At 49.4% G+C, this 22584-nt stretch overlaps 1 protein-coding gene across 2 annotated transcripts in view; it reads right to left on the bottom strand.

The window, feature by feature from the left end:
• Positions 1-22584, bottom strand: part of Rasgrf1 (Ras protein specific guanine nucleotide releasing factor 1) — a 106969-nt gene that overhangs the window by 43588 nt on the left and 40797 nt on the right. For both annotated transcript variants that reach the window (XM_057767010.1, XM_057767009.1), the window contains exons 6-12: positions 14894-14973; positions 12294-12487; positions 11755-11864; positions 8534-8652; positions 6596-6756; positions 3070-3133; positions 2074-2210 (exon numbers count right to left, since the gene is read on the bottom strand). In XM_057767010.1, the coding sequence (XP_057622993.1) occupies positions 2074-2210; positions 3070-3133; positions 6596-6756; positions 8534-8652; positions 11755-11864; positions 12294-12487; positions 14894-14973 (865 nt within the window). The remainder of the gene's footprint in view (positions 1-2073; positions 2211-3069; positions 3134-6595; positions 6757-8533; positions 8653-11754; positions 11865-12293; positions 12488-14893; positions 14974-22584) is intronic.

Below are 22584 nucleotides of genomic sequence, written 5' to 3'. Positions count from 1 at the left end.
TGTTTTCCTATCTTCCTAGATGGGTTTAATGACCCCTGGTTTACTCGGGTGTTTACCAGGAAGATGCATCAGCTCTGGCCACTCGGCTGTGTCCTTTGAGGCCAGTGTCAAGGATGAGGTTGCCCCACCATGCTCTAGGCTCTCTGGGAGGCTGCCTAGCAAGCCTCTGCAGCAGAGTGTATACATGTGTCCTCTGTGTAAATAGTCCCCTGCCCCCCCCCCACCTGTACCAGTGCTGTGATGCTGGAGGTGGTTCCTACATTTCCAGTCTACACATGGGGAATGCACTTAGGAGGCAGGAGGATCACACGTTTGAGACCAGCCTGGGCTACATAGTGAGACTCAAATAAAAACAAAAACCAACTAAATATAGAAAATTAATCTCAGAGGAGGGGCTGCCTCTTTTCACCTTCCGGCTTTCTATCCTGGGCTTAACATTTCTGCTGTGGAGAGTCCCTCCTGGACCAAGGTTTTGGGGAGCTCCAAGCATATCATAGAGTCGATGGCTCTGAGGTTGTGTGGTAGTGGAGGCCAGTGCTAAGGCCACTGAGAAGTGGAAGCCAGAAGGCTGGGACAGTGGGTGACAGGACTCCCAGGCTCAGTCCCTATGTCAAAGCCAGGCTCCCAGGAGGACGCACACAGGGGGAGGTTTCTGCCATTTGCGTTTTTAGCCTGATTTCTCCACCATGCAGAGACTCTCATCCTGCTGGCAACTCCAGCCGAGGACCTCAGGAAACTGTCAGGATGGATTTTGAAGGGAAGGGGCTGGGTGACCCCTACTCAGGGACATCAGCAATGTTGCTAAGGGCAAAGATCTCTGTGGATCCTTTAGGAGAACAGCCAGCACCTTTGATGGCTACCGCTCCCTGGGGACAGGAAAGGGCTGGGTTTGAACTCTCCATTTTCTCCAGAGCATGCTGGCTTTTTTTTTTTTTTTTTTTTTTTTTTTTTTTGGAGGAGGGTGAAACTCTAAAGAGTAGATTTATACACTATGTGCAATCCCATACTGCCTTGGTTCTCAGTGGATCCAAGAGGGGCAGATTGCCTAGCCACCCGACGGCCCCTCGACCAAGCAATGTTGATACCTTCACCTTTATGGACTGCCTGGGCATTCAGTTCAATTCAGAGTTCCGCAATATGAAAGTAAATCCTTAGTATTTTACTATCGATCTTTATCTGAAATGTTCTTTTAGCTCTTTTTTATTTTTTTCTTCAGTGCTGGAGGTCAAAGCGTGCTTTGAAGCAGGGCACAGAGGTAAGAAGGCAGGGAACTGGTGAGGGGGGCCCTCTAGGCACACTGGGTACCCTGCCCTCTCCTCCCGAGGCACAGGGAGGAAAGTCAGCCATAGTTGTCCCTTTCTGCTGCCAGCGGCTCTCCTAATATACCCTCACAGCCCTGTAGAGAGGATGGCCACAGGCAGACACCCTGGGACCTGACTCCCGTCTTTATGGGACTGCCCTTTGCCTTCTGGAGCACAAGCCAGGAGCAGCTGACAGCCCTGTTACTCAAGTTCCCACCTCCTGTACTTCCAGTGACCAAAGTCACGGGCTGCTGACTTTCCAGGAGAAGCCAAGGTTTCCTGCTTAATGGTGAAATGGGGGTGGGACAAGGGGAACAGCTACTGCTTGCAACAGGCAAAGGACAAAACTCCATCTTTTTCTGGCACATGATGCTGGCTTGGACTTCAGGAGCCTGCCCTGGTTCTCTGGAATAGGTGCCCAAGTGTCTCTGGGCTGTGAAGCTCTCTCCTCAAGCTCTTCTGTATCTAACATTCTTGGATGGTACCACCAAGACATTTTGTGTGTGTGCACTGGCGATGCACCTGGAGATCAGACTGATGTGCAGACACCTTTGCCATTCACAGGTCTGGGGAGCAGGAAGTAGAGTCCGGCATGCTTAAGGGTTTAAAACCACATTGCAAATGGTATATATTGGCTGACTCAATCTGGGCCGGGGCCATGGACCTGGTCTTCTCTAATAGAACAATCCTGCTATGCCCCATCCATCTAGGTCCCCCACAAAGCCAAGCATGAAGCAACAATGTGCTCTGAGGAACAGGCAGTGCTGCTTACCTGGCTGATGTCACTGGTCCACGCTGCCTTCTCCTGCCTGGATGAGGCCACCAGGATGACTGTGAAGGGTGGGGAATCCTTTGGCTCCACCCCGATCTTAAAATCCAAGTGGTCTATGTCCGGGGCAGTTCCTTTGGCTTTTCCAGCGACAAAATATGAAGTTAGCAGAGTGAGTGTGGGGGCTTGTGAGCTGGGTAGGGTTCTCTGGTCCCTGACTTAGACACAGTAGAGTTCCAGGAGGATGCCAAGCCACTGGCTGCTTCTTTTAGAGTCATAGTGTTTTATGATTTTTGGGTAGGTGAGAGTCACCATTTCGAACAGGGGAGAACAGAGAATCTGGCATACCCAAGTCATTTACAGGCACACAGATTCTTGATTCAGAGCCCAAGTTACGAAGTAGTATATCCTCTTCCCTCACTGTACCAATGGGTTCTGAGCCAGGACTCAGTTAAGACTCCTAGCAGGGAGGCAGCTATGCCGGGGTTAGATGGGGCTGCACAACCCAGCCCTTCGGCTAACACCTGGGACAAGCAACATTGACATCTAAACTTTTATAGACTGGGCTGAACATTCAGTTTGGTTTACAGTTCCCCACTGGGAAAGTAAGTCCTAGGTATTTTATTTCTAATATTTAACTCTCTTTTCTTTTCTCTTTTTGATGCTGGGGATCAAATACAGGGCACCACACACACTAGGCCCTGGAACGCTGCAGAGTTTACTGGAAGGAATAAGTTCACATGGTCAAGATCTCCTCTCTGGGGACACACAGTTGTGAGCTGTCTGCCCTGGTCTGAGTTGTTCTCTTGTCTCTTTTTGCGTCTGAGTCAGGGTCTATCATCTGCTCTTCCTGCCAACCTTGATGAATGTGTGTGTGTGCGTGTGTGCATGTGTATGTCCGTGTGCATGTGTGTATGTGTGTGCATGTGTATGTGTCTATGTGTGCATGTGCATGTATGTGCGTGTGCGTGCACAGAAATAAGCAGCTTGTACACTGACCTTCCTCCTCTGCGTTTTCTGGTTCCTCCATTAAGGTGCAATCGATGAGCGATATGACTCCATTCTGAAACAGAGCAGCAGGAGTCCGTGTGCTAGAGTAGGGGTCCCAGAACATCAGGGTTGGAAGGGCATCAAGCAGCCACACATCCACATATGTGTGTGTATGTAGCATATGCCGACGGGGCATTTTGCTTTGTAAGTAAAGGATGCTGGCTTCCTTTACAGATCCACAGAAGTGGCTGACATGAGATTTTCTCAGGGAGACCACCCCTGGTAAAGGCTGGGGTCAAACTGTGGGCAGACGGGCCAGAATCTGTCCAGTCTGGCTTCCTCTCATCATCAGCATCTCTGAGTTACGCCATACCCCTAAAGCTATAAAACCTTCAAGTCCTCTGTTTTTGGGCAACCCCTCCTGTTAGCAATGGTGAAACAGGCCAACTTTATGGATTCATTATATGGATTGCTAACCCCATTTTATGGATTTGAAAATGAAGTCAGAGAAGTTAAGTGGTTGCTCAAGTCACATGGTCAGCTCTTGGTGGGGTCCCGAGAAAGCCTCAGGGCCCTTGTCCCAGGCCCAGGTCAACAACTCACTTCCCATTATCAGAAATAAAGACAGGGCACCTCTCCCTTGGACACCGGTGAGAAAGGAACCTGTGGCTCAGTGGAAGCACAATCCCCTTCCTCTTAGGCGTGGCTGGGCTGTGATCAGAGCAGAAGGAAAAGGATCAGATGGCAGTGAGAGCATGCAGCACTGGGGACTGCAGCCTCCGGCTTGCTCTCTGGCTCTCTCCTGGACCACCTGTCTCAAGGGAAGTAGATGCCATGTTGTGGGGAGAGAAGAGCCGAGGCCTCTAGCCCACAGTCCCGTGAATGGACCACCTCGGTTGGGTGAGTTCCTAGAGCACTGTGGCCTGGCAAACATTGCTATTGCAAACTCGAGCCCTGAGCCGAGACCACTTTGAAGTCGCTCCTGACCTCCTGACCCACAGCAACGGGCAGGCACTAAGTGTTTGTCCTGCAATAACTGATGCTAATATAGACCCAGCCACGACGTGACAGATCTGTATATAAAAATACTGGGCAGGCTGCCCACTTTTTTGTTATGAAACTCAGAATTTATTTTTAACTACCTGCCTGGATTATGGTCTCGTGTTATATTGGCTGCCACTTGTGAGGAGAGCATCGGAGGGGATTCCCAGGCCCTGGGGTCTGCTTCTTGCTTCCTTCTTTAGTGGCTTTGAGAAGTTCCCAGGACTTTTGAACAGTAGCCTTGCTCTGTGATTTCACGGGGCTTAGCAATCCTAGAAGCCTCCCCACCCCAGCCCAGCTCTGACATTCCCTTACTTATTTGCAGTGCTGAGGTTGGAACCCAAGGCCTTCTGCACGCTAGGTCGGAGCTCTACCACCAAGCAACACCCCAGCTGGCACTCCCTTACTGGCTTGTTTTACTTCCTTTATCTGATCTGTGAGCTGGGAAAGTGATAGTGTCTGCCTCAGAGGTATTCTAGGAACTGAATATGTGTAGAACACTTGGGGCAGGGACAGGCCACGGGAATCATTATTCGAGGCCTTGTTGTCAGTAATATGACAAGCTCATTACCATAGGATTTACAATGACTGTTTAAGTTACTGAGAATGCATTGTACCAGGCACTGGGACTCCCTCAGCATTTCTGGGAGGTGTTTTTATATCCGTTATACAGATAAGAAAACTGAGGCTCAGTGAGTTCACATGACTTGTCTGAGGTCTGCCTGGTATCCACACAGCAGTGCTCGGATCCTGGGTCCTTTCCGAGCAGCTATTCCTAAAAAAAAAATATTTTAGTTTGTGTGTATGTGTGTGTGCATGTATGTGTGTTTGTGTAACATGTGTGCAGGTGCCCAAGAAGGCCAGAGGAGGAAGACAGATCTTTTGGAGCTGGGGTTATAAGCAGTTCCGAGCTAGCTGACGTGAGCACTGAGAACCAAACTTGAGTTATCTGGAAGAGCAGCGGGGGCTCTTCACTGCTGAGTCCTCTCTCCAGCTCCCAGGTTAACCCTTTAAAACTCAAAAATAAATAAAAGAAAAAGAACCAACCTAAAATCATGAACTTCCAGCCTCAGATCAAGAAACCGCTGTAGCGTCTCCAGTGCAACCTGCCTGTGCTCACCCCACAACTGAGGGACAGGAGACCTGACCCTCCCGACCTGGACAGAGACATCTGGAGTGGAACTTGGCACTAACAATTACCAAAAGTTTCCCTTGACACCCGGTTTGGTTGGAACTGGAGTGTTTAATATTTGTATATTAATTTCTCCATGTGCAGCCAACTCGCTAATTTGTTGACATGTTAACATGAGCTGGGTATTCCCCTGAAGCCAGCGCTTGATCTAATAGCTCAACGGGAGGCTACGGACCAGGCCTCCAGGTCCCCAAAGGAAGGTTTCCCTGATGCTCTCACTTAATTAAGGGCACCTTCTGGCCCTTCCTTTCAAAGCTGCTGCCTGCTCACATTTGAAATCCCATCTGCTCGCACAGGATGGACAGAGTACGGGGAGAGACGGCAGCATAGAGAGACAAGGTCCTTGTAATCAGCGTAGCAGATTCACAGGCACTGTCAGCTCTCTGCCAGACCCTGCATGCAGTGTTTCTGTGGGGACAGTTATCTTTGTTTGACTGATGAAGTGTACACAGGACGAGGACATTTGCAGGGTCACATGTGTGACAGAGTTGGGGCCTGTTGGGGTTCAGAGCAATGGGACCAGCAGTGTTGGGGAGCAGAAGTTTTGGTTTGAGCCCCAGTCATCACAGCCGAGCTGTACTTGAGCCGGTCTCAAAGACATGAAGGAGGCTCACCACAGAAGAGGGGAGCTGGCTGTGCAGCTGAGTACACAGCAGGAGCAAAGCCCTGGGGTCAGAGATGCTTCTTCCCCTCTACCTACTGGGATGATCAGGCCATTGAGCTTGTCCTACAAGAGGGCACATTAGGGGACAACAGTTCAGCAGCCTCCCAGGGTCACCTGACCCGAGGAAGGCTTCCTGGGATAGAGGAGTGGGTGTCTGAGAATCTTTGCCTGGAGACGACAGAGAAGGATGTTACGTGTTGCTCTAATTCTAGGTTGCAGAAGAACCTCCACTCTCCCCCACACCCCTATCCATATACCTCACACAGAGCCCTCCCGACACACTCACACACACTTGCACAATCATATGCTCACACTTGTGTCTTGAAGGGCTCATTGGAACTCTTGACCAGTAGCGGGAGTCTCTGGGGTCTGATGCCACCTTCCCAGTTCCCACGATTTCTCCAGTAGAAGATATCAGGGGATGTTCTGCTCATTCCCACCCTCGGCTTAACCATGGCATGCATGCGTGCGTGTGTGTGAGAGTGAGTGTGTGTGTGCGTGTGCTCACATACTCACAAAATCCCACCTAAGTGCTTCAGCGGCCTCTTGTACTGCAGTGAGGGTACCCCCAGTTCTGCAGTGAGGGTGCGGCCAGTGTGCCGGAGCCCCAGGCCTGGAGCTCCTCTCCATGGCCTTACCTTGGTCAGGTGCAGTTTCCCTCCAGAGCCTCTGGTGCAGATGATGAGGTGCTTGGAGAACAGGAAGCACTGCCGCTCACCCTCTTTCTTCAGGGACAGAGATCCCAGACGCCCCCTGGTGATCTTGCCCTTTTCTGACATGGGCACCTGGATGAGGGAACCTGTGGGGAGCAGGGGTGGCGGTGAGGACGCTCTGAGCCTACCCTCAGATGACACCGATGACGCCAACCCCCTGGCCCAGCCTCGGAGGTTGAGGTGCAGCCATGGGACAAAGTAGTTGAAATACCCTGGTCACTCCTCCCAGCCCAGCCTCAGAGCCAGTGGGTGGGGATAAGGAGATCCCTATAGAGGACCCTACAACCTCCCAAGCAGGGAACAGGGTCTTGGCAAGTAGAGGAGCTCTAAAAGAAAGGGAGAGCCGAGCTGAAGTCTGGAGATGGCACTGAACAGCTAAGCTGAACAAATGGGGAGCTGGAGGTGGGTTCTCGTGTATTAACATGATACATTGCAAAGCGCTGGCCGCAGCAGATAGCGCCAATTAATCACGGCACTTAGCTTCTGAGCCCAGACTGAGCATGTGATCCTCAGTGTGTTGCAGTAGAAAGCCATTGCTGGATTGAGTAGGCGGCTGTCTCTACTCTGGTGGTCCCATGCATCATGTGCTCTACAGGTTCCTTCCCCGTTGTCTTCGTTGTGTTCTCAGGGATTGGGTACTCAGGGCTCATCAGCTTGGATTGGGCTCAGCTCCTAGCTCCTCTCTGTCACTATCTCTCTCCCCCATAGCAAATGTCATCCTAGACCATGCTGCCTAGCTTCTTTGGGAAAGCCTCCTTCTTTGACTCCCTTATCCGGTTCTGTGTCTACTGCATCTTGGCTGCCCAGTAGTGACAGGTCTTCTCCTGCAGGGTGAGGCTGGCTTCATCCTGGGGGACCTTAGAGCTTTATGGAGACCTGGTGTGCATAGGGAAGCTGTCAGAAATGGCTATGTGGCTAAAGTGGGAAGGGCTGGGAGGGGCTCCAGGATGGAGGAGGAAGAGCTTCTCTTGGGTGATGGAGCCGCTTCCGGGTCTGTGGGGGGCTGCCCACTCCAGGAGGGGCTTCCTTCCAGAGTTTTCTTCAAAAAGGCAGGAAGAAGCTACATGAGAATGCTTCTGGCAAAGAACATGTCTAGTGCAGCTCAGGGAGACAGAGACAAAGCTGACTCTGGGCTTCAAGTGTCACAGGTGGGTTCCTTGGGGACCACATGCAGGCACTGTCCTTGAAACGCAATGAATATCAGACCATCCCCTGATTCTGAGGCCAAATTCTGAGGTACAGGCCAGTGTAAACCTCTCACGAGGTTATTTGAGGTTATTTACTAGTTAGAGACTCCAGAGCTGGGTGGAGGGGACGCTGGATGTCTATCCTGGGGCAGACACCCATCTGAGGCACACAAACAGTGCTGAGCTTCCCACAGAACACGAGAGCTGCAGCAGGTGACCTTCAAATGCATCAAAGCTTTGACATCTCTGAGCCACCAGAAGCTCAACAGGGCCACACCTTCCAGACCCACTCTCAAGGGAAGCAGGAGCCAGAGGTGAGGAGACTCACTTCAGCGAGAACCGCTGAGCGCAGCCTCCCTCCCATTGCGTCCCAACCTTTGCTGTTCCCAGGGCCAGTCACTATCTATCCTCATCCTGTCTCCCACTTTCTCCCCCAAAGAACAGGTCAGTGCTTACAACCAAAAGCCAGAGGCTAATCTAGGCAGGAGACTCATATTCGGCATGAGGGAAACTGTGGAAAGCAATCATGTCTACGTGTGTGTGTGTACAGATAGAGTCTGCCTCCATGTAGAGCTACTTCACTCTCAGCAGATGCAAGCCAGCCCGCTGCGGATGCTCCCAAGTGCTGCCCTTCTTCCAGGGACCCTGCGGTGGGCGTGCAGAGCAGGTGCCCTACCTTGCCGCACGAAGGTCTGGCTGGTATCAAGGAGGATCTCACAGCCCTCGATGATCATGCGCTCGATGGCCAGGTTCTTCCGGATGTTCTCTGTCTCGCTGACTTCATCGTGCATGATCCTGGGGAGACAGAACATAAGAGTCATGCTGTCCTGCTACCAGGGAGGGGAAGGCTGTGCTCTCGCTTGGAGGTGGGACCCTTAGTTCGGAAGGTGAAGGCGATGAGTATCCATTGAGTGCCAGTTGTATGCAGGACACTTCCCAGGCTCCATCTGGTTTAAGACCCTGGCAGCCCAAGGAGCCAGGTGCTTATTTGAGAAGAACTGACATGGAAATTGGCAGCTAGGAAGCAGGCCAGTCATATCTCAGTGTTGAACACTGTAGGATAGATAGCAGGTCCAGCCCAGGACGAGGTGTGAGCCCAGGACACCCTTGTTTGTTATTCAGGTCTCATTTCACATGATTCTCATCCATAGAGCAGGCAAAGTCCATTGCCCCTGTATTCTTTTCCTCAGGCTGCCGTTCTCCCCCTCGCTGGAATTGGAACTCAGGGTCTTGAGGATGCTAGTCAAGTGTTCTACCACTAAGCTACACCCTAGATCTTTCTCCCATATCTTTGTATGGATACTCTTTTAATCTTGCATGGGGCTTAGAATGACCTGAGATTTGGGAGCTCCTGCCAATTCTGTTGGCTGAGGGAAAGGCTGGTCTCCACCTTCTAACTCTCTGCCTTCTTGTAGGAAAATAATTTATTTCTTCCTGTCTTCTGCAACTTCCATAGTCTCCAGGAGATGGCGCCATTTAATTACTATGAAAAAATATTGCGGGGGGGGGGGTGTGAGAAAGGGGAGAGTGTTCTTTGGCAATTTTGCCCTGGTGGGTTTCCAGGCTTTTAATGAATACTTTTGGAAAAGGGGAAGCTCTGGAAAATACCCCACCCACTTCAAAAAGATCACATCTTATGCCTTTCTGCTGATTTCTAAAATTCTACGGTTAGTTTCACCAAGAGGACTGGTGACCATGTATGGTTTATCCTCAGGGAAGCGGATTCTGCTTGGGTGGGCCACAAGATGAGCAAACCACCCATGCCTCACGCCCGCTGATACTCAGTTCCCCGTATGCAGAATGCTGGGGAAGAGGTGGCCGTCAGCATTCCAGTTTATTTTCTTTCTGGTGGAGGACTACCATTTTAGCTCAAACTCTCTGGGACATCCAGACAGCCTCTAGTCTTGAATAGTCTCAGGTTTCCCCCTTTTCTTCTCAGAAACGCATGTCTTCGATGCCCAGGTCCTGTTTGAGAAGAGGCCAGCAGCAGAGAGAAGGTTTCTCACGGCGAGGGTGAAGCTTTGCTGGAGAATGCTCGACTCTGAAGGGCCCCAAGGGGCAACACCACAGTGGCAGGCAGATTTGACAAGAGTAGCCTATAACCTGTCAGGACAAGTTCTGCTTCAGATGGAGTTGAGGTTCCATGTGCACACGTAGCTAGAAGGCTCTCTGAGAAGCCTCGAGGGACTGGAACTGATGGCCTGTGTTATCAGTGGTGTTACAGTGGTTGAGGATAAAACAGCAAAACGGAGGCCTGGTCCTTAGAGAGAGTGTGGCTGGGGGTTGCGGTGAATCGTTGGTGTCGGCAGCGGAAGGGGGTGTGTTTCCTAGCCCACGCTGGGCAGAGCTTGGCTATCTGACGGTTTCTGTCCTGCCAGGACACTGCCATCGGCATTCTGTGGAGGGGAGGGTGAGAGAACCCTCCAATGTGCCGTTAGGGCTGGGCTCAGGTGAAGGTTCAGGAGGTAGGTAGAACGAAGAAGGGTAGGAAGCATACCTAGGTCTTAGGCCAATGACCTTGGCCTCTCAGGCCATCTACAGCCCTATTTGCTCCAGGACCTGCATCTCTCAATGATGCAGAACCTCGGGGTGCATTCTAGGCTTTTTTTTTTTTTCTCCTGGGGAGGGAGGAGCATGTAGGATTTGGTTCTTGAACATGAAAGATACAGAGAGAACTTTCTCTGCCTCTGGCTCTGCACCTCTGCAGTCACACCTGGATACAGTGTCTACTCTGGTCCTCCCTCATGCCTCAGTAATTCAGCTGGGGCTCAGAAGATCAGGCTAGGCAGCATGTCCCCTGCCTATCCCCAGCCTGTCCCACTGCCTAGCTTGGAGCTAAGACCTGCCTGGCTAGCTTTTGCTGGCTTCAGGAAGCTGAGCCTCCCCGCCCCTCATCCTTAGTCCCCTATGTTTGACCATAGGGCCCATCTCATGTTGTGACCTCCACCCAGGCTCAATCCTAGGCTTTGGTGTCTTCTTGTTTGAAGTCACTCCTGTGGCAATCTCATAGCACTGGGGATGTCACTGAACTGATGATGGCTCTCAATTCTAGATTTTAGAGCCCTTCTTTCTGGCCTCTTCCACTTGGGTATTTAATGGTCACATGATCCCCAGGGAAGCTCTGGACCATCTAACATACCCCATCTTGGTTAAGACCCCACAGATCTGGAATTACTAGTTTTTCCCATTCTCCCACCCAGTCCATCGAGAAGTCCTACTAGCTCTGCCTTTGGGCTCCAGTTCTGATTTAGATCACTTCCTACCTCCTCAGAACCTTGCAGGGTATGAAAGGGCTCCCCCTCCTCTGGTTGCTCTTGCAGAGGTAGACCCCCGCCCCCGGACTATAGGACAGAAAGAGGGCCAGGTGAGGAGTCTGGACTAGAGGACTAAAGTGTCCTGGGCTCATGAAGGCTAGCCGTCTGGAAGCCCACCCTTGGGGAGCTCTTATCATCACAGGTTTTGCTTGATGTTTTGAGACAGGGGATCATGGATTCCAGGGTAGCCTTGAAATTTGGACTTCTGGTCTTCCTGCCTCCATATTGAAAGTACTGGAGTTAACAGCATGCCTGGTTTTATGTAGTACTGGACACTAATCACAAAGCTTCATGCATGCTGGGCAAGCATTCTGTCCACTAAGCTATATCTCCAACCTTGTTTTCTTTTTAAAATTTTATTTATTTATTATGTACGGTGTTTTGACTGCATGCCACCATATGGTTGCTGGGAATTGAACTCAGGACCTCTGTAAGAGCAGTTAGTGCTCTTAACTTCGGAGCCATCTCTGCAGCCCCCAGCCTTTCTTTGAAGAGAGGCAGGTTATGCCTTCCTTCAGATCCCCTCCTGAGGAAATTCACAGCCCTGCCCTGCCCACCCTCTGCCCTGTGACTAGGCACTCACCTGGAAAGTTCCTCTAGTTTGGATTTGGCATAGTCCAGGCTGTTGCGCTCCACGTGCTCATGAGGTGTGTGGGCCAGCAGCTCGTGGAGTGTCAAGATGTACCTAGGGATCTGTGAGTGGCAGGGGACATGGAGGGACAGAGCCAGAGAGACGAAGAATGGGTGGAAAGACAGAAAGGAACAAAGAGCCGAGGAAGGCCAGGGCAAAGAAGGAGAGAGAGCCATGGCAGACAAGAAAGGTGGGGTAATGAGGGAGAGGGACAGAGGCATGACAGAGAGGCAAGAATGGTCCTTTGAACCCAGTGGGCCAAGGAGGAAAGCCGGCTGCATTTCTGATCTGCCTGGATAGCCAGGAAGATAGGGACCCCCACAGTTCTGTCTCCAGGGACGACCCCCTCACCTTCCCCACTGCTGGAGTGGACAAGTACATAGGTGGTCAGCTTGTTCTCCACATGCCAGGGTTGTTGGGGACTGTGTCCTGCCAGCTGAGCCCTCAGTGCCCCCGCCCTAGCCTGCTCCCTTGAAGATCATGGCAGCCACCTGGAACATAGGGTAGGTGAGGAAGGTCTCCAGCGTGCGCTCTTCGCAGTCCGGCTTGGCCTCGTATTGCTTGAGAAGCTTGTCAAAGTCCCGGTTCTGCTTGCAGTGCGCTAGAATCTGGAGGCTGTACTGGTGGTTGCGGACGAACTCCTGGTAGATGTTGAGCATGGGCAGCAGGATGTCGAACAGGTCGGCTGCAGGGCAGGTAGGGTCAGCAGGCCAGAGGGACCCTGGGGCCAGATGTCCCCAGGCCTTTGGCCTATTGGCCTACCCAGAGAGGCTGTGATCTGGGTTCAAATCCCCACTCCAGAGAGACCCCTCTTTGGGGATTACACTGATAGACCAACCTTATCCATGAGCAGAAGTGGGTTCAGAGATGTGACCTGTCTTGTGACTGAAGGGGCTTAGAGAGTCAGTATAGAGTCCCATACCCTAGGGGTTGTGGCTCCCAGGAGGCCTGCTCCAATTGAAGAAAACAGTCTGGTGTAGATTACACCTTATCTCATGATGCGTCCATGTGGAGTGTGCCCAGCCCCTGCTTCAACCCAAGTGTCTCTGTAAGAGGCAGGGTGTGTGTGCATTCGTGTGTGTGCGTTCGTGTGTGTGTGTGTGTATACACATGTGTGTGAACACATGTGGTGCACCTCTGTGTGTTTGTATGTGGAAGCCAGAGCTCAACCTTTGGTGTTACTCCTTAGGACTCATTGGCTTTGTTTCCTGAGACAAGGTCTCTTACTGTTACCTGGGGCTGGTTCATTAGGCTAGGCTGGCCAGAAAGCTCCAGGGATCCACCGGTCTCTGCCCACCAGCACTGAGTGGGGATATATGAGCATGCCATCAGTCCAGCTTTTTAAAAGTTTATTATTTTTTATTTTATATATGTGTTTTGTTAGGTGGCTAACTGAGGTGCCTATTAACAACCATGACAGACGCCAGCTGCCAGATTCTCCCAGCAAGGCAGTTACCTGCTGTAGGGTCCTTGCGCTTCTCAGCACTGCTCACTCCCAGGCCCAGCCTAAAGTCTCCAGCGTCCGAGCTGCCCTTCCCTCAGTTTCTCTTCCCTATGGAACTTAGCCATTTTGGCTACGTGCTTTCTTGGGTCTCTTGGCTCCTGGTTCCTCTCTTGGCCTCCTCCTCTCTCCTCTCTTCTCTTCCTTCCTCATGCTCCCCACCTCTCTCTCCTCTTATGGCTCGGTTCAGTCTGCTGGCTGGTTCAGTCTGGGCCCTTCCATATGCCTTTGTCTGTTTTCTCCTTTCATCCATGATAAAAAAAAATATCTAGGAACAGCCATGTCCTCATTTTTCATTTATATTTTGCCTATATGTAAATATACCAAGTGCATGCAGTACCCGTGGTGGCCAGAAGGGGACATCAGCTTTCCTCTGGAACTGGAGTTACAGACAGTTGTTAGCCTCCTTATGGATGGCTGAGAACCAGACCTGAGTCCTCTGCATGAGCAGTAAGTGCCATCCTCCAGCCCCTGGATCCAGCTTTTTATGTAGCTTCTGGGGACTGCTCAGGCCATCATTGCTCGGACGCAAGCACTTTACTGACTGAGCTATTTCCTCAGTGTGACAGAGCAGGCTCTTTGACACGAGAAACATCTGAAGGGTGGAGGGGACTTGGAGAGCTAAGTCTGATCCGACAGTGGGTCTCCCCCTGTAGCGAAGCGAACACTGGTGGCCACCTTTCCTTACTAAAGTGAGAATGTGAGAAAGGGACAAAGAAGGCCAGCCTGACCCAGGGGTGGTACAATGTAAGGGAACAGCTGTGTCTCGTTCCTGAGACCCAACATCACAGCTTTCTAGCCAATGGAAACGAAGCCAGGGCCTTTGTTCTAGTAATTGAACTTCTAGACACCTATCCCATGGAAATGCCCCTAAAGTTTTGTAACAATTTAGAACCAATAGAAGAGCTAGCCGATCATGTGATCATGGCACGTATAGCTGGGGACACTGGAACATTATACGGCCACCAAAAAACGCAGAATGAGAAAACTGGGCATGAAAAAAAGTTCCACCTACGAAGTTAATTTAAAACATAACAGCATTGTTAGGGAAACTAGGGATACAATAGAGACCCTGTCTCAAAACAATAAAGAAAAAAAAAACAAAAACCATCCAAACAAAAGTCCCCAGTATAATGTAATAATCTAGTGTAAGCAAACAAATGACATGTCTGCTATAGACAGGTTTCAAACAGTTTAGCTCACTAAATTTTTTGGCTGTGTAAAGACAGGAAAATAAAACTCTCAGATGCCCAGGACCTCTGTGTAGGGAAATGTGGAAGGGAACGCAGACAGTAGTATTTGGGGTGGTTGTCTTTGAGGTCCAGAGTGACAGTGACATTTTAAATGTTTCCCACTTTTCTGGAGTTTGATATGTTTCTGAGTGTGCATGTTCATGGGTGGGCACGCGGTCTTTTGAAAGGGAAAGTAGATAGGCAAAGAGAAAAACCTCGTTTTCTCCTAAGAGCACGTGGCGATTGTCTTTCTCCTCTCAGGGACTCTGGGGTCTACAGGGTGCACCGCCGTGATAATCTAGAGAGACAGAGTTGTCTCCTGCGCTGAGGATGGGGTCCCAGGGGGCTGGTTACTCACCCAGCACCAGGGTGGGCCAGCTGGAGATGCGGGCCTTCAGGCCTTGGTAGAAGATCTGATGTAGGAACATGATGGTCTCACTGAAAGAAAAAGAACCAATGAGCTCCTGCCTGGGTTTCCCACCTCTCTGGCGAAGACCCTGCTGATCACATTAGTGCCACACCAAACGTGGGGCCCTCAGTAGAAACTTCTAGTCACCTAGTGATGGGGCATCAACCCCCACACAATCCCCTCTGCACAGGGGATGCCAGCTCACGGAGATGGCAGAGGAGACCTTGGGGGTGGGACGCACTACATTTAGGGTTCCAGAGGCAGAAGGAGACTACCTCACTACTTCACTTGAGTCAAAGAAAGCACGGGGTCTGTCTTTCCTCCTTTCTGGAATGTCCTTATCTTTCTTTGGACCATTTCCCAGGCTCTGCTTTCTACTCAGATGTGGTCCCCCCTCCCCCATCAATTTTTGATCTCAGGGGGTCTTGTTGTATCCACACTACCTGAGCAGGGGAAGAGGTGGAGGGAGCAGGCACCTGAAGAGGCCAAAGGCATAGGATTCCCTGAAGCTGTAAAAGTTACAGGTAGTTGTGAGCCACCTTAGGTGGGTGCTGGGGATTAAACTTGGGTTTTTTGAAAGAACTGGAGGAGTACTTAAGCACTGAGCCATCTTTCCAGGCCTGGAGTAGATCTTTTAATTCCCCTCCAGGCCTCTCCTTTGCCTTCACAACCTGCTTATCTGTTGCAAGAAGCTTGGCTCTCAGGCCATTCAGCTCTCAGCATGCTTTTCTCGCTGAGTGATGTTTTTGCTTTTGATTCAAAATAGGATCCTTATACTGTGCTTTGCTCTCACACTAAGGGGCCACTGTAGAGTTATTGTTCCAATTTCAGTGTTTTATCTCCAGGGACAGGGAGGCCAGAGAAAGAGAGAGAGCAATGGCCCGATGGTGGAGTAGCCAGAACATACGTGGCATTCATTATATCAAAAGCATCACCTTAAGGTTTGTGGCACCCCAAACAGTTAAGCCATAACATCAAAGGTCACTGATGGTGGGCCATCATAACATAATAAGGTTTGAAATTCACTAGGAATTACCAAAATGTGAGAGACACAAACTGAGCCTGTGTTTGGTGGATATGCTCTGTGAAGTGGTCACAAGCCTTGCGTTGTGAAAAGACACTTCTGCTCGGCACAGCGGAAGGAACCTGCTGCAGAAAATGAAGCCTCCCCACTACAAGTAGGGACTCTGAAAACTTCATGATAACCTTACAAGCCAGAAATCACCATTGTTTTCCACCCTGTAAGGAAAAAAAATATGAATGGTTTCATCTTGACTTGATGTGCTTTAAAAAAAAAAAAATTCAGCCGGGCAGTGGTGGCGCACGCCTTTAATCCCAGCACTTGGGAGGCAGAGGCAGGCGGATCTCTGTGAGTTCGAGACCAGCCTGGTCTACAAGAGCTAGTTCCAGGACAGGCTCCAAAACCACAGAGAAACCCTGTCTCGAAAAACCAAAAAAAAAAAAAAAAAAAAATTCACTGCTGGCCTGCGGAGATAGTTCAGAGGATAAGGTGTTTTCTGAATTATCATGGTGACGAGAGTTTGGATTCTTTGAACCTAAATAAGCAGGCTATGGTAGCTTACGCTTTAACCCAGCACCCCTGTGGGGAGCATACACCTGTACCCAGTACGCTTGTGGGTAGATGGGAGGTAGAGACAGGTATCCATGGCAGTAAACAACTGAGACCCTGACTTGAACAAGGTGGAAGGGGAGGACAGGAAGACACCAGTGTTTTCTTCTGACTGCACATGCATGGACCCACAGTCACACCTAGGCACACACGTGATTAGCACATTGGTTGAACATTTCCCATTGGTCACATGTCTCTCTTCTGGGAACTGTCTGGTGATGCTCATTCACTGTTTTCTCTCAGGAAGTTGAAACAATTCTCTCAAACACAGCTCTGACACGTGTGAGCCCCCATCATTCACTTCAGACTTATCCCGGGTGGTGACGTGGCTTTCCATTTGACTACAGTAGGCTCTGTATTTTCTTTCTGCCTCAACCTTGGACACCAGGCCTTATCCATATCTATCCACCCCACCCCACCCACCTTTCTGTGTATGTGTGTATGCATGCTTGCATGGGTGTAAAGACAAGCTGATGTCAGATGTCCTCCTTAGTTGCTCGCCACTGTATTTATTGTGGCAGGGTCTCTCACTGAACCTGAAACTTGTTTGTTCAGTTTGTCTAGCTAGCCAGTGACTACAGGTGGACCACTGCACCCGCCCAGCATTTGTGTGGATGCTGGGTATCTGAATTTCAGTTCTCATGCTTGTATAGCAACTGATTTACCCACCCAGCCATCTTCCCATCCTCTTTATGACGTATTTCAATTGCAGGAAGGGCGTGTCTTTCATTGTTCATGGAAACTTTAAAATCATTTTGTTAGGTTATACTTTGAGTAGAATTATTTTAAATTTGGAGAATATTTTTGGTGAAAGGACATTTGTGACATGGAATCTCTCTATTATGGAATCTTTCTAATTTGGACACTGGTGCCCATTCCTCCCTCCCTCCCTCCCTCCCTCCCTCCCTCCCTCCCTCCCTCCCTCCCTCCCTCCCTCCCTCCCTCCTTCCCTCCCTCTCTGTGTATGCACATGTGTTTGCAGGTGTGTATGCATCTGGAGACCAGAGGACAACCTTCGATGCATTCCTCATGAACACTGTCAACTTTAAGTTAAGACAGGGTCTCTCACTGGCCTGAAGTTCACCAAGTAAGCTAGACTGGCTGTACATCGAGCCCCAGGGATATACCGTCTCTGCCCCCTCAAGGCTGAGATTACAGGCTCACAATACCACCTTCAGAGTTCTCACAAGGCTGAGATTACAGGCACACATTACCACCTTCGGTGTTTCCACATGGCTCTGGGGATGGAACTCAGACCTGACCAGCAAGCAGCACAGCCATCTCCCCAAACCCCATTCATGTGTTTTCTGAGTCCTTCTTTGTGTCCTCACCATTTAGGTCCTCTGCCTATTTTTACATAGTCATGCCATTGGTTCTATTAGAAGCAGGATCGTTCTCTTACATTTTTAAGTTGTTCTGTAGACAACGGGAAAACTACCCATCTGACTAAAAACTACCTGGACTCTAGACTCACTACCATGTTCCTATCCATTGTGACCTCTGACTTAGCCAACACAGCTACTCCCCCATGATTGGCTTCTCTTTTCACTGAACAGCAGCTCCAGCTGGTCAGCCTCTGAGGCCTTCCACCTAACCCATCATGTTGTAGAACCCATGCTCCGCTCTCAATAGTACCTGCCTCTGTATCATCTCTGCCAAGCTGATTGCTAACGAATTTCTCACTGGTCCTCTTCTTCCCCTCTTGCACCCAGCTCTCCCTCTCTCTGAACACAGCAATCTTGAACATCTACACTGATTATCTGGAGTGGCCTTAGCTTGGCCTGCCCCACTCCCATCCCCCGTCTGTTTTACGGATACTTCCCTCTTTCTCATTTTGCTTCTGCCGCTCTGTCTTTATCTCTGTCCACTGTACTCAAGGTTTTCTTGCATCAGTTTTTCAATAGGTTGCTCTCTTGGTATGCACTGATATTTTTCGGTTGGGAGAAGGAGAGTGGGAGAGGGGAGGGAATGTGGCGGGGAGAGAGTGGAGTACTATATACATGCAAGTATACTTTAAAATTCCTTTTGATTTTATTTTATTTTATGTGTATGAGTATGTTGCTTGCATATATGTCTGTATACCACATTCATGCCTTGGATCTCTGAGACTGGAGTTATGGGTGGTTGTGAGCCAACATGCGGGTGTTGGGAATTCAAAGTGGGTCTTCTGCAAGAGCAGGAAGCACTCCTAATCACTAATCACCATCTCTCTAGACCCAAGTATGCTTTTTTTTTTTTAAATCAAATTTTTATACGAATAATTGGAAATCTTTCCACTTTATTCAGCTCCTTCAGTTTAGGTAAAAAATGATTGATTTTAGTCAGTTCTGTCAGTTTAAGTAAAAATGATTGATTCTTTTAAACTGCTAAGCTTATCGTGACTCTCCAAGGAGCACACACAACCCCGCTCTCCTAAAGCTCCTTTGATGGTGGAAAGCTGTGAGCTGTGGGCAGAGCTCAGCCACCACACGGGCAGGTGCCAGACCAGACGCTGGTCACATCACATCCAGTCCCAGCAGTAATGAAGACAGGGATGGAGCTCCTGGCCCCCCAATTCCAGTGGGTTTGTCAGAGGTCAGCAACTGTGGCCTGGGGGCCAAACATGATGCACCCCATCTTGGATGATTCACTCAAGAATGACCTGGAGCCCACTATGCACCCCAGACTGGCCTCAAACTCTGAATCCTCCTGCCTTTGCCTCCTCTGTGCTGGTGCTTTAGGTATAGGTGCAACCACATCTGGGTTTTGTTTGTTCGTTTGTTTGTTTTTACATCTTAAATGACTGGGGAAACCCTCAAAAGGATACTTTGTGATATGTGAAAATTATATGAATTTTATATTTTAGTGTGTATAAATAAAAGTAGAAACAGTGCTGCCCAATGGGTTTATGTCTCTACTATTTTTTAGTTTCTATGGGGAACATTGAGCCCACAGACTATAAAATATTTATTTTTTATTAATTAATTTTTTAGTGACTAAAGCAATAACATTTTATGTGTCATTGTACTTGGCCCAGATTTGTCCCTTTACTACCTTCCCTTGCCTTCTGCCATGTCCCACTATAAAATAGAGGAGCTCATATCTGGCCCTTTGCAGAGGGGGCCAAGCACCTCTTTCACAAATATGAGGATCTGGTTTGATCTCCAGCACCCATGGGGAAAACGGAGCATGGTGATACAAGACTGCAATTCCAGCTCTGGGGAAGCAGACAAGAAGACTCTTGGTGCTTGCCAGCGAGCAGCCAAACTGGTCAGGTCCAGTGTAGTGAGAGACCTTGTTTCAAAATATAAAGGAAAAAAAATAAAATGGAGAGAAATTGAAGGAGAGGGCCAGTGCGGACCTTTGGCCTCTAAATGCACCCACATGTGCACACTCACACATACGGAAAAGAACTGGCTGTTTAAATGTAGTGAAGGCTGTGGCAGCAGAGACCCTTTAGGCGTCTGCAGCAGGGATATCTGCCAATAGGGTAGCAAGGGAGTCTGGGGGACGCTGAGGGCCATACCATCACAATTCATCTGAAACCTGCTTGCCTTTCTCCTCCTTCAGCCACCAGGAAGGAGGCTTGACCAAGGTCAGCCCAAAGTGGACAGAGTGGGGCCAGAAGCAGGCCTGTACACTCTGCATTTTATGGCAGCTTTGGTGCCCACTCCTGTCCACTCTCCAGATCGCTCAGACACGACAGATGGGCTGTGGCAATTTCTTCCATGGATTTCCTCATTGGCACAAATCAGGAATTCAGGCAGTCACTGTCAGTCATCAGAGTGCACATCAGGACATACGCACCTCTGTCACCCCAGCAGAGGGGGCTCTTAGTACTACCGGGGCTTTCAGAACTCAGTGCCGGGCATGGATTTTACTAGAAGAGAACTGCTCAGCTCTGTAGGCAGACCATCCTGGCCACTCAGAGCCTGCTGCAGCTGCTTAAGAGAGGCTCTTTCTGAGGTATGGCATGCAATTAACATCCTCCACGACGCTGCCAACCTGGAGAGTGGTCTCTTTCTTCTCCAGGACCCTTTAAATGAGCACCAGTAAATTAAATCACCAAAGTGACATCAGGTTTCTAATGGGGATGTCCATTTCCTCTCACAGGCAAGGTTGCTGGGCATCACTGTTTGCAGAAATGCCATCCAGGAAACAAGCAGGTAGCCTCACTCTTCACACGTGGTTCCCAGACCTCTGCCCCATGGGTGAGGTGGAAGGTTCTGGAGCCTGTCCCCAAGACACTTAAAGTAGGAGGGAGATGGGACTCGCTTAGAGGGAGAGACTTCAGATGGAGGGGATATTTGGAGCCCTGTGCTGTGATCTATACTCATCAGGAGAGCGGAGTTAAGGAGAGGAGCCTAGTTTTAGGCTCCTCTGTGATTTAACAAGATGCCCAGGGAAAGCACAAGCCTTAACATCAGACAGACCTAGGTTAAAATTCCAGCCCATGTCCCTGGCTGTGTGCCTTTGAACACTTTCTAGAACTGCCCTGAGTCCTAACCCAGCCTTCTGGGAAATCCCTGAGGGTCAGAAAGCAAAAGGGCTGGCACAAGGAGCCTGAGTCAGGCAGATTCCACAGAGCAGTGCTTTAGCATCAGACCTGTCCACAACACTCAACTGTGCAGCGCTCTGGGTTGGGTTAGGCTAGGGGACTAGCAAAGAATTCCAACTGTTTTTTGTTTTGTTGAGATAGGATCTCACTAGGTAGCTCAGGCTGTCTTGGACCCCAACTAAGAGAGATTAACCTGCCTTTGCCTCTTGAGTGCTAAAGGTGTGCACTGTTACACCCGGCTTGTTTTGTTTGGTCTTCAATCCAGCTGTTCATAGGCTCACAGGGAACAGGGAGCATCAAGCTTACGACAGAGAAGACAGTACTGTATGTATCTGGCCATGCGTCTAGGAGGGCGAGCAGGAGGCAGGCACCAACTCTTGATGGAGAAAGGAGAAGTAAGGAGAAGAGAGAAACCAAGTGATGCAGATTTGTGCACACCAGTAGGACCATGGGTCTTTTCCCTTAATACACACATGGCTCTCTATACCTCTTGGCTCCACACCCACAGATTCACCCACATACACATCAAAAATGCTTTAAATAAAACTGTGTCTGTAGGGGCTGGAAAGATGGCTTAGTGGTTAAGAGCGCCTGCTGCTCTTGCAGAGGATCCGGACTCAGTTTTGAGCACCTACATGGTGGTACAACCATTTGTAATTCCAGTTCTAGGGGATCTGATAACCTCTTCTGACCTTCTCTGCCACTGTACATACATGACACACATACACACACGCAGAAAAAGCACCCAGACACATAAAGTAAATACATGCTTAAAAATTGTGTCTGTAGTGAATATGTAAGGTTTTCTTGCCATTGTTCCTAAACATTATATCATAATAACTATTTGCATAACTTTCTCATGGTCCCGGTTATTATATGTCATCTAGTGATGATTAAAAATATACAGGAGGGCTGGAGGTGGTGGTGCAGGTCTTTAATCCCAGCACTCAGGAGGCAAGTGGGTCTCTGAGTTCGAGGTCAGCCTGGTCTACAAGAGCTAGTTCCAGGACAGGCTTCAAAGCTACAGAGAAACCCTGTCTTGAAAAACAAAATGAAACAACCAAACAAAATATATACAGGAGGATATGAGGGTTATATGCAAATTCTAGATTATTTTACATAAGGGGCTGGGTATCTGCAGTTTTTGCTGTCTGCAGGAGTCCTGGAACCAGTCCCTCTTGATTTCTGAGGGACAGTTATAGTGAACTAATACTGTAAGTTATATTGATTAATTTTCAACATCAATTGAACTTTACCATCCTCAAATGAATCTTACTTAGGTTCTATTATTCCTTTTCTACACTACTGGGTTCAATTTGATATTTTGCATCCACATTCATGAGAGACACTGGTCTGTGGTTTTCTTTTCTAGTTATATCTTTCCTTGGTTTTCATATAAAAGAAAAGCTGGTTTTACAATGGGAATGTTCCTAACACAGACATGAAGCTGCTTTCTTTCAGGGCATATTATTA

Source organism: Chionomys nivalis, chromosome 4, assembly GCF_950005125.1.
Source record: "Chionomys nivalis chromosome 4, mChiNiv1.1, whole genome shotgun sequence".
NCBI classification, from domain to species: domain Eukaryota; kingdom Metazoa; phylum Chordata; class Mammalia; order Rodentia; family Cricetidae; genus Chionomys; species Chionomys nivalis.
The sequence above is the reverse complement of the archived record's forward strand: the minus strand, read 5'-3'. Positions and strand labels throughout refer to the sequence as shown.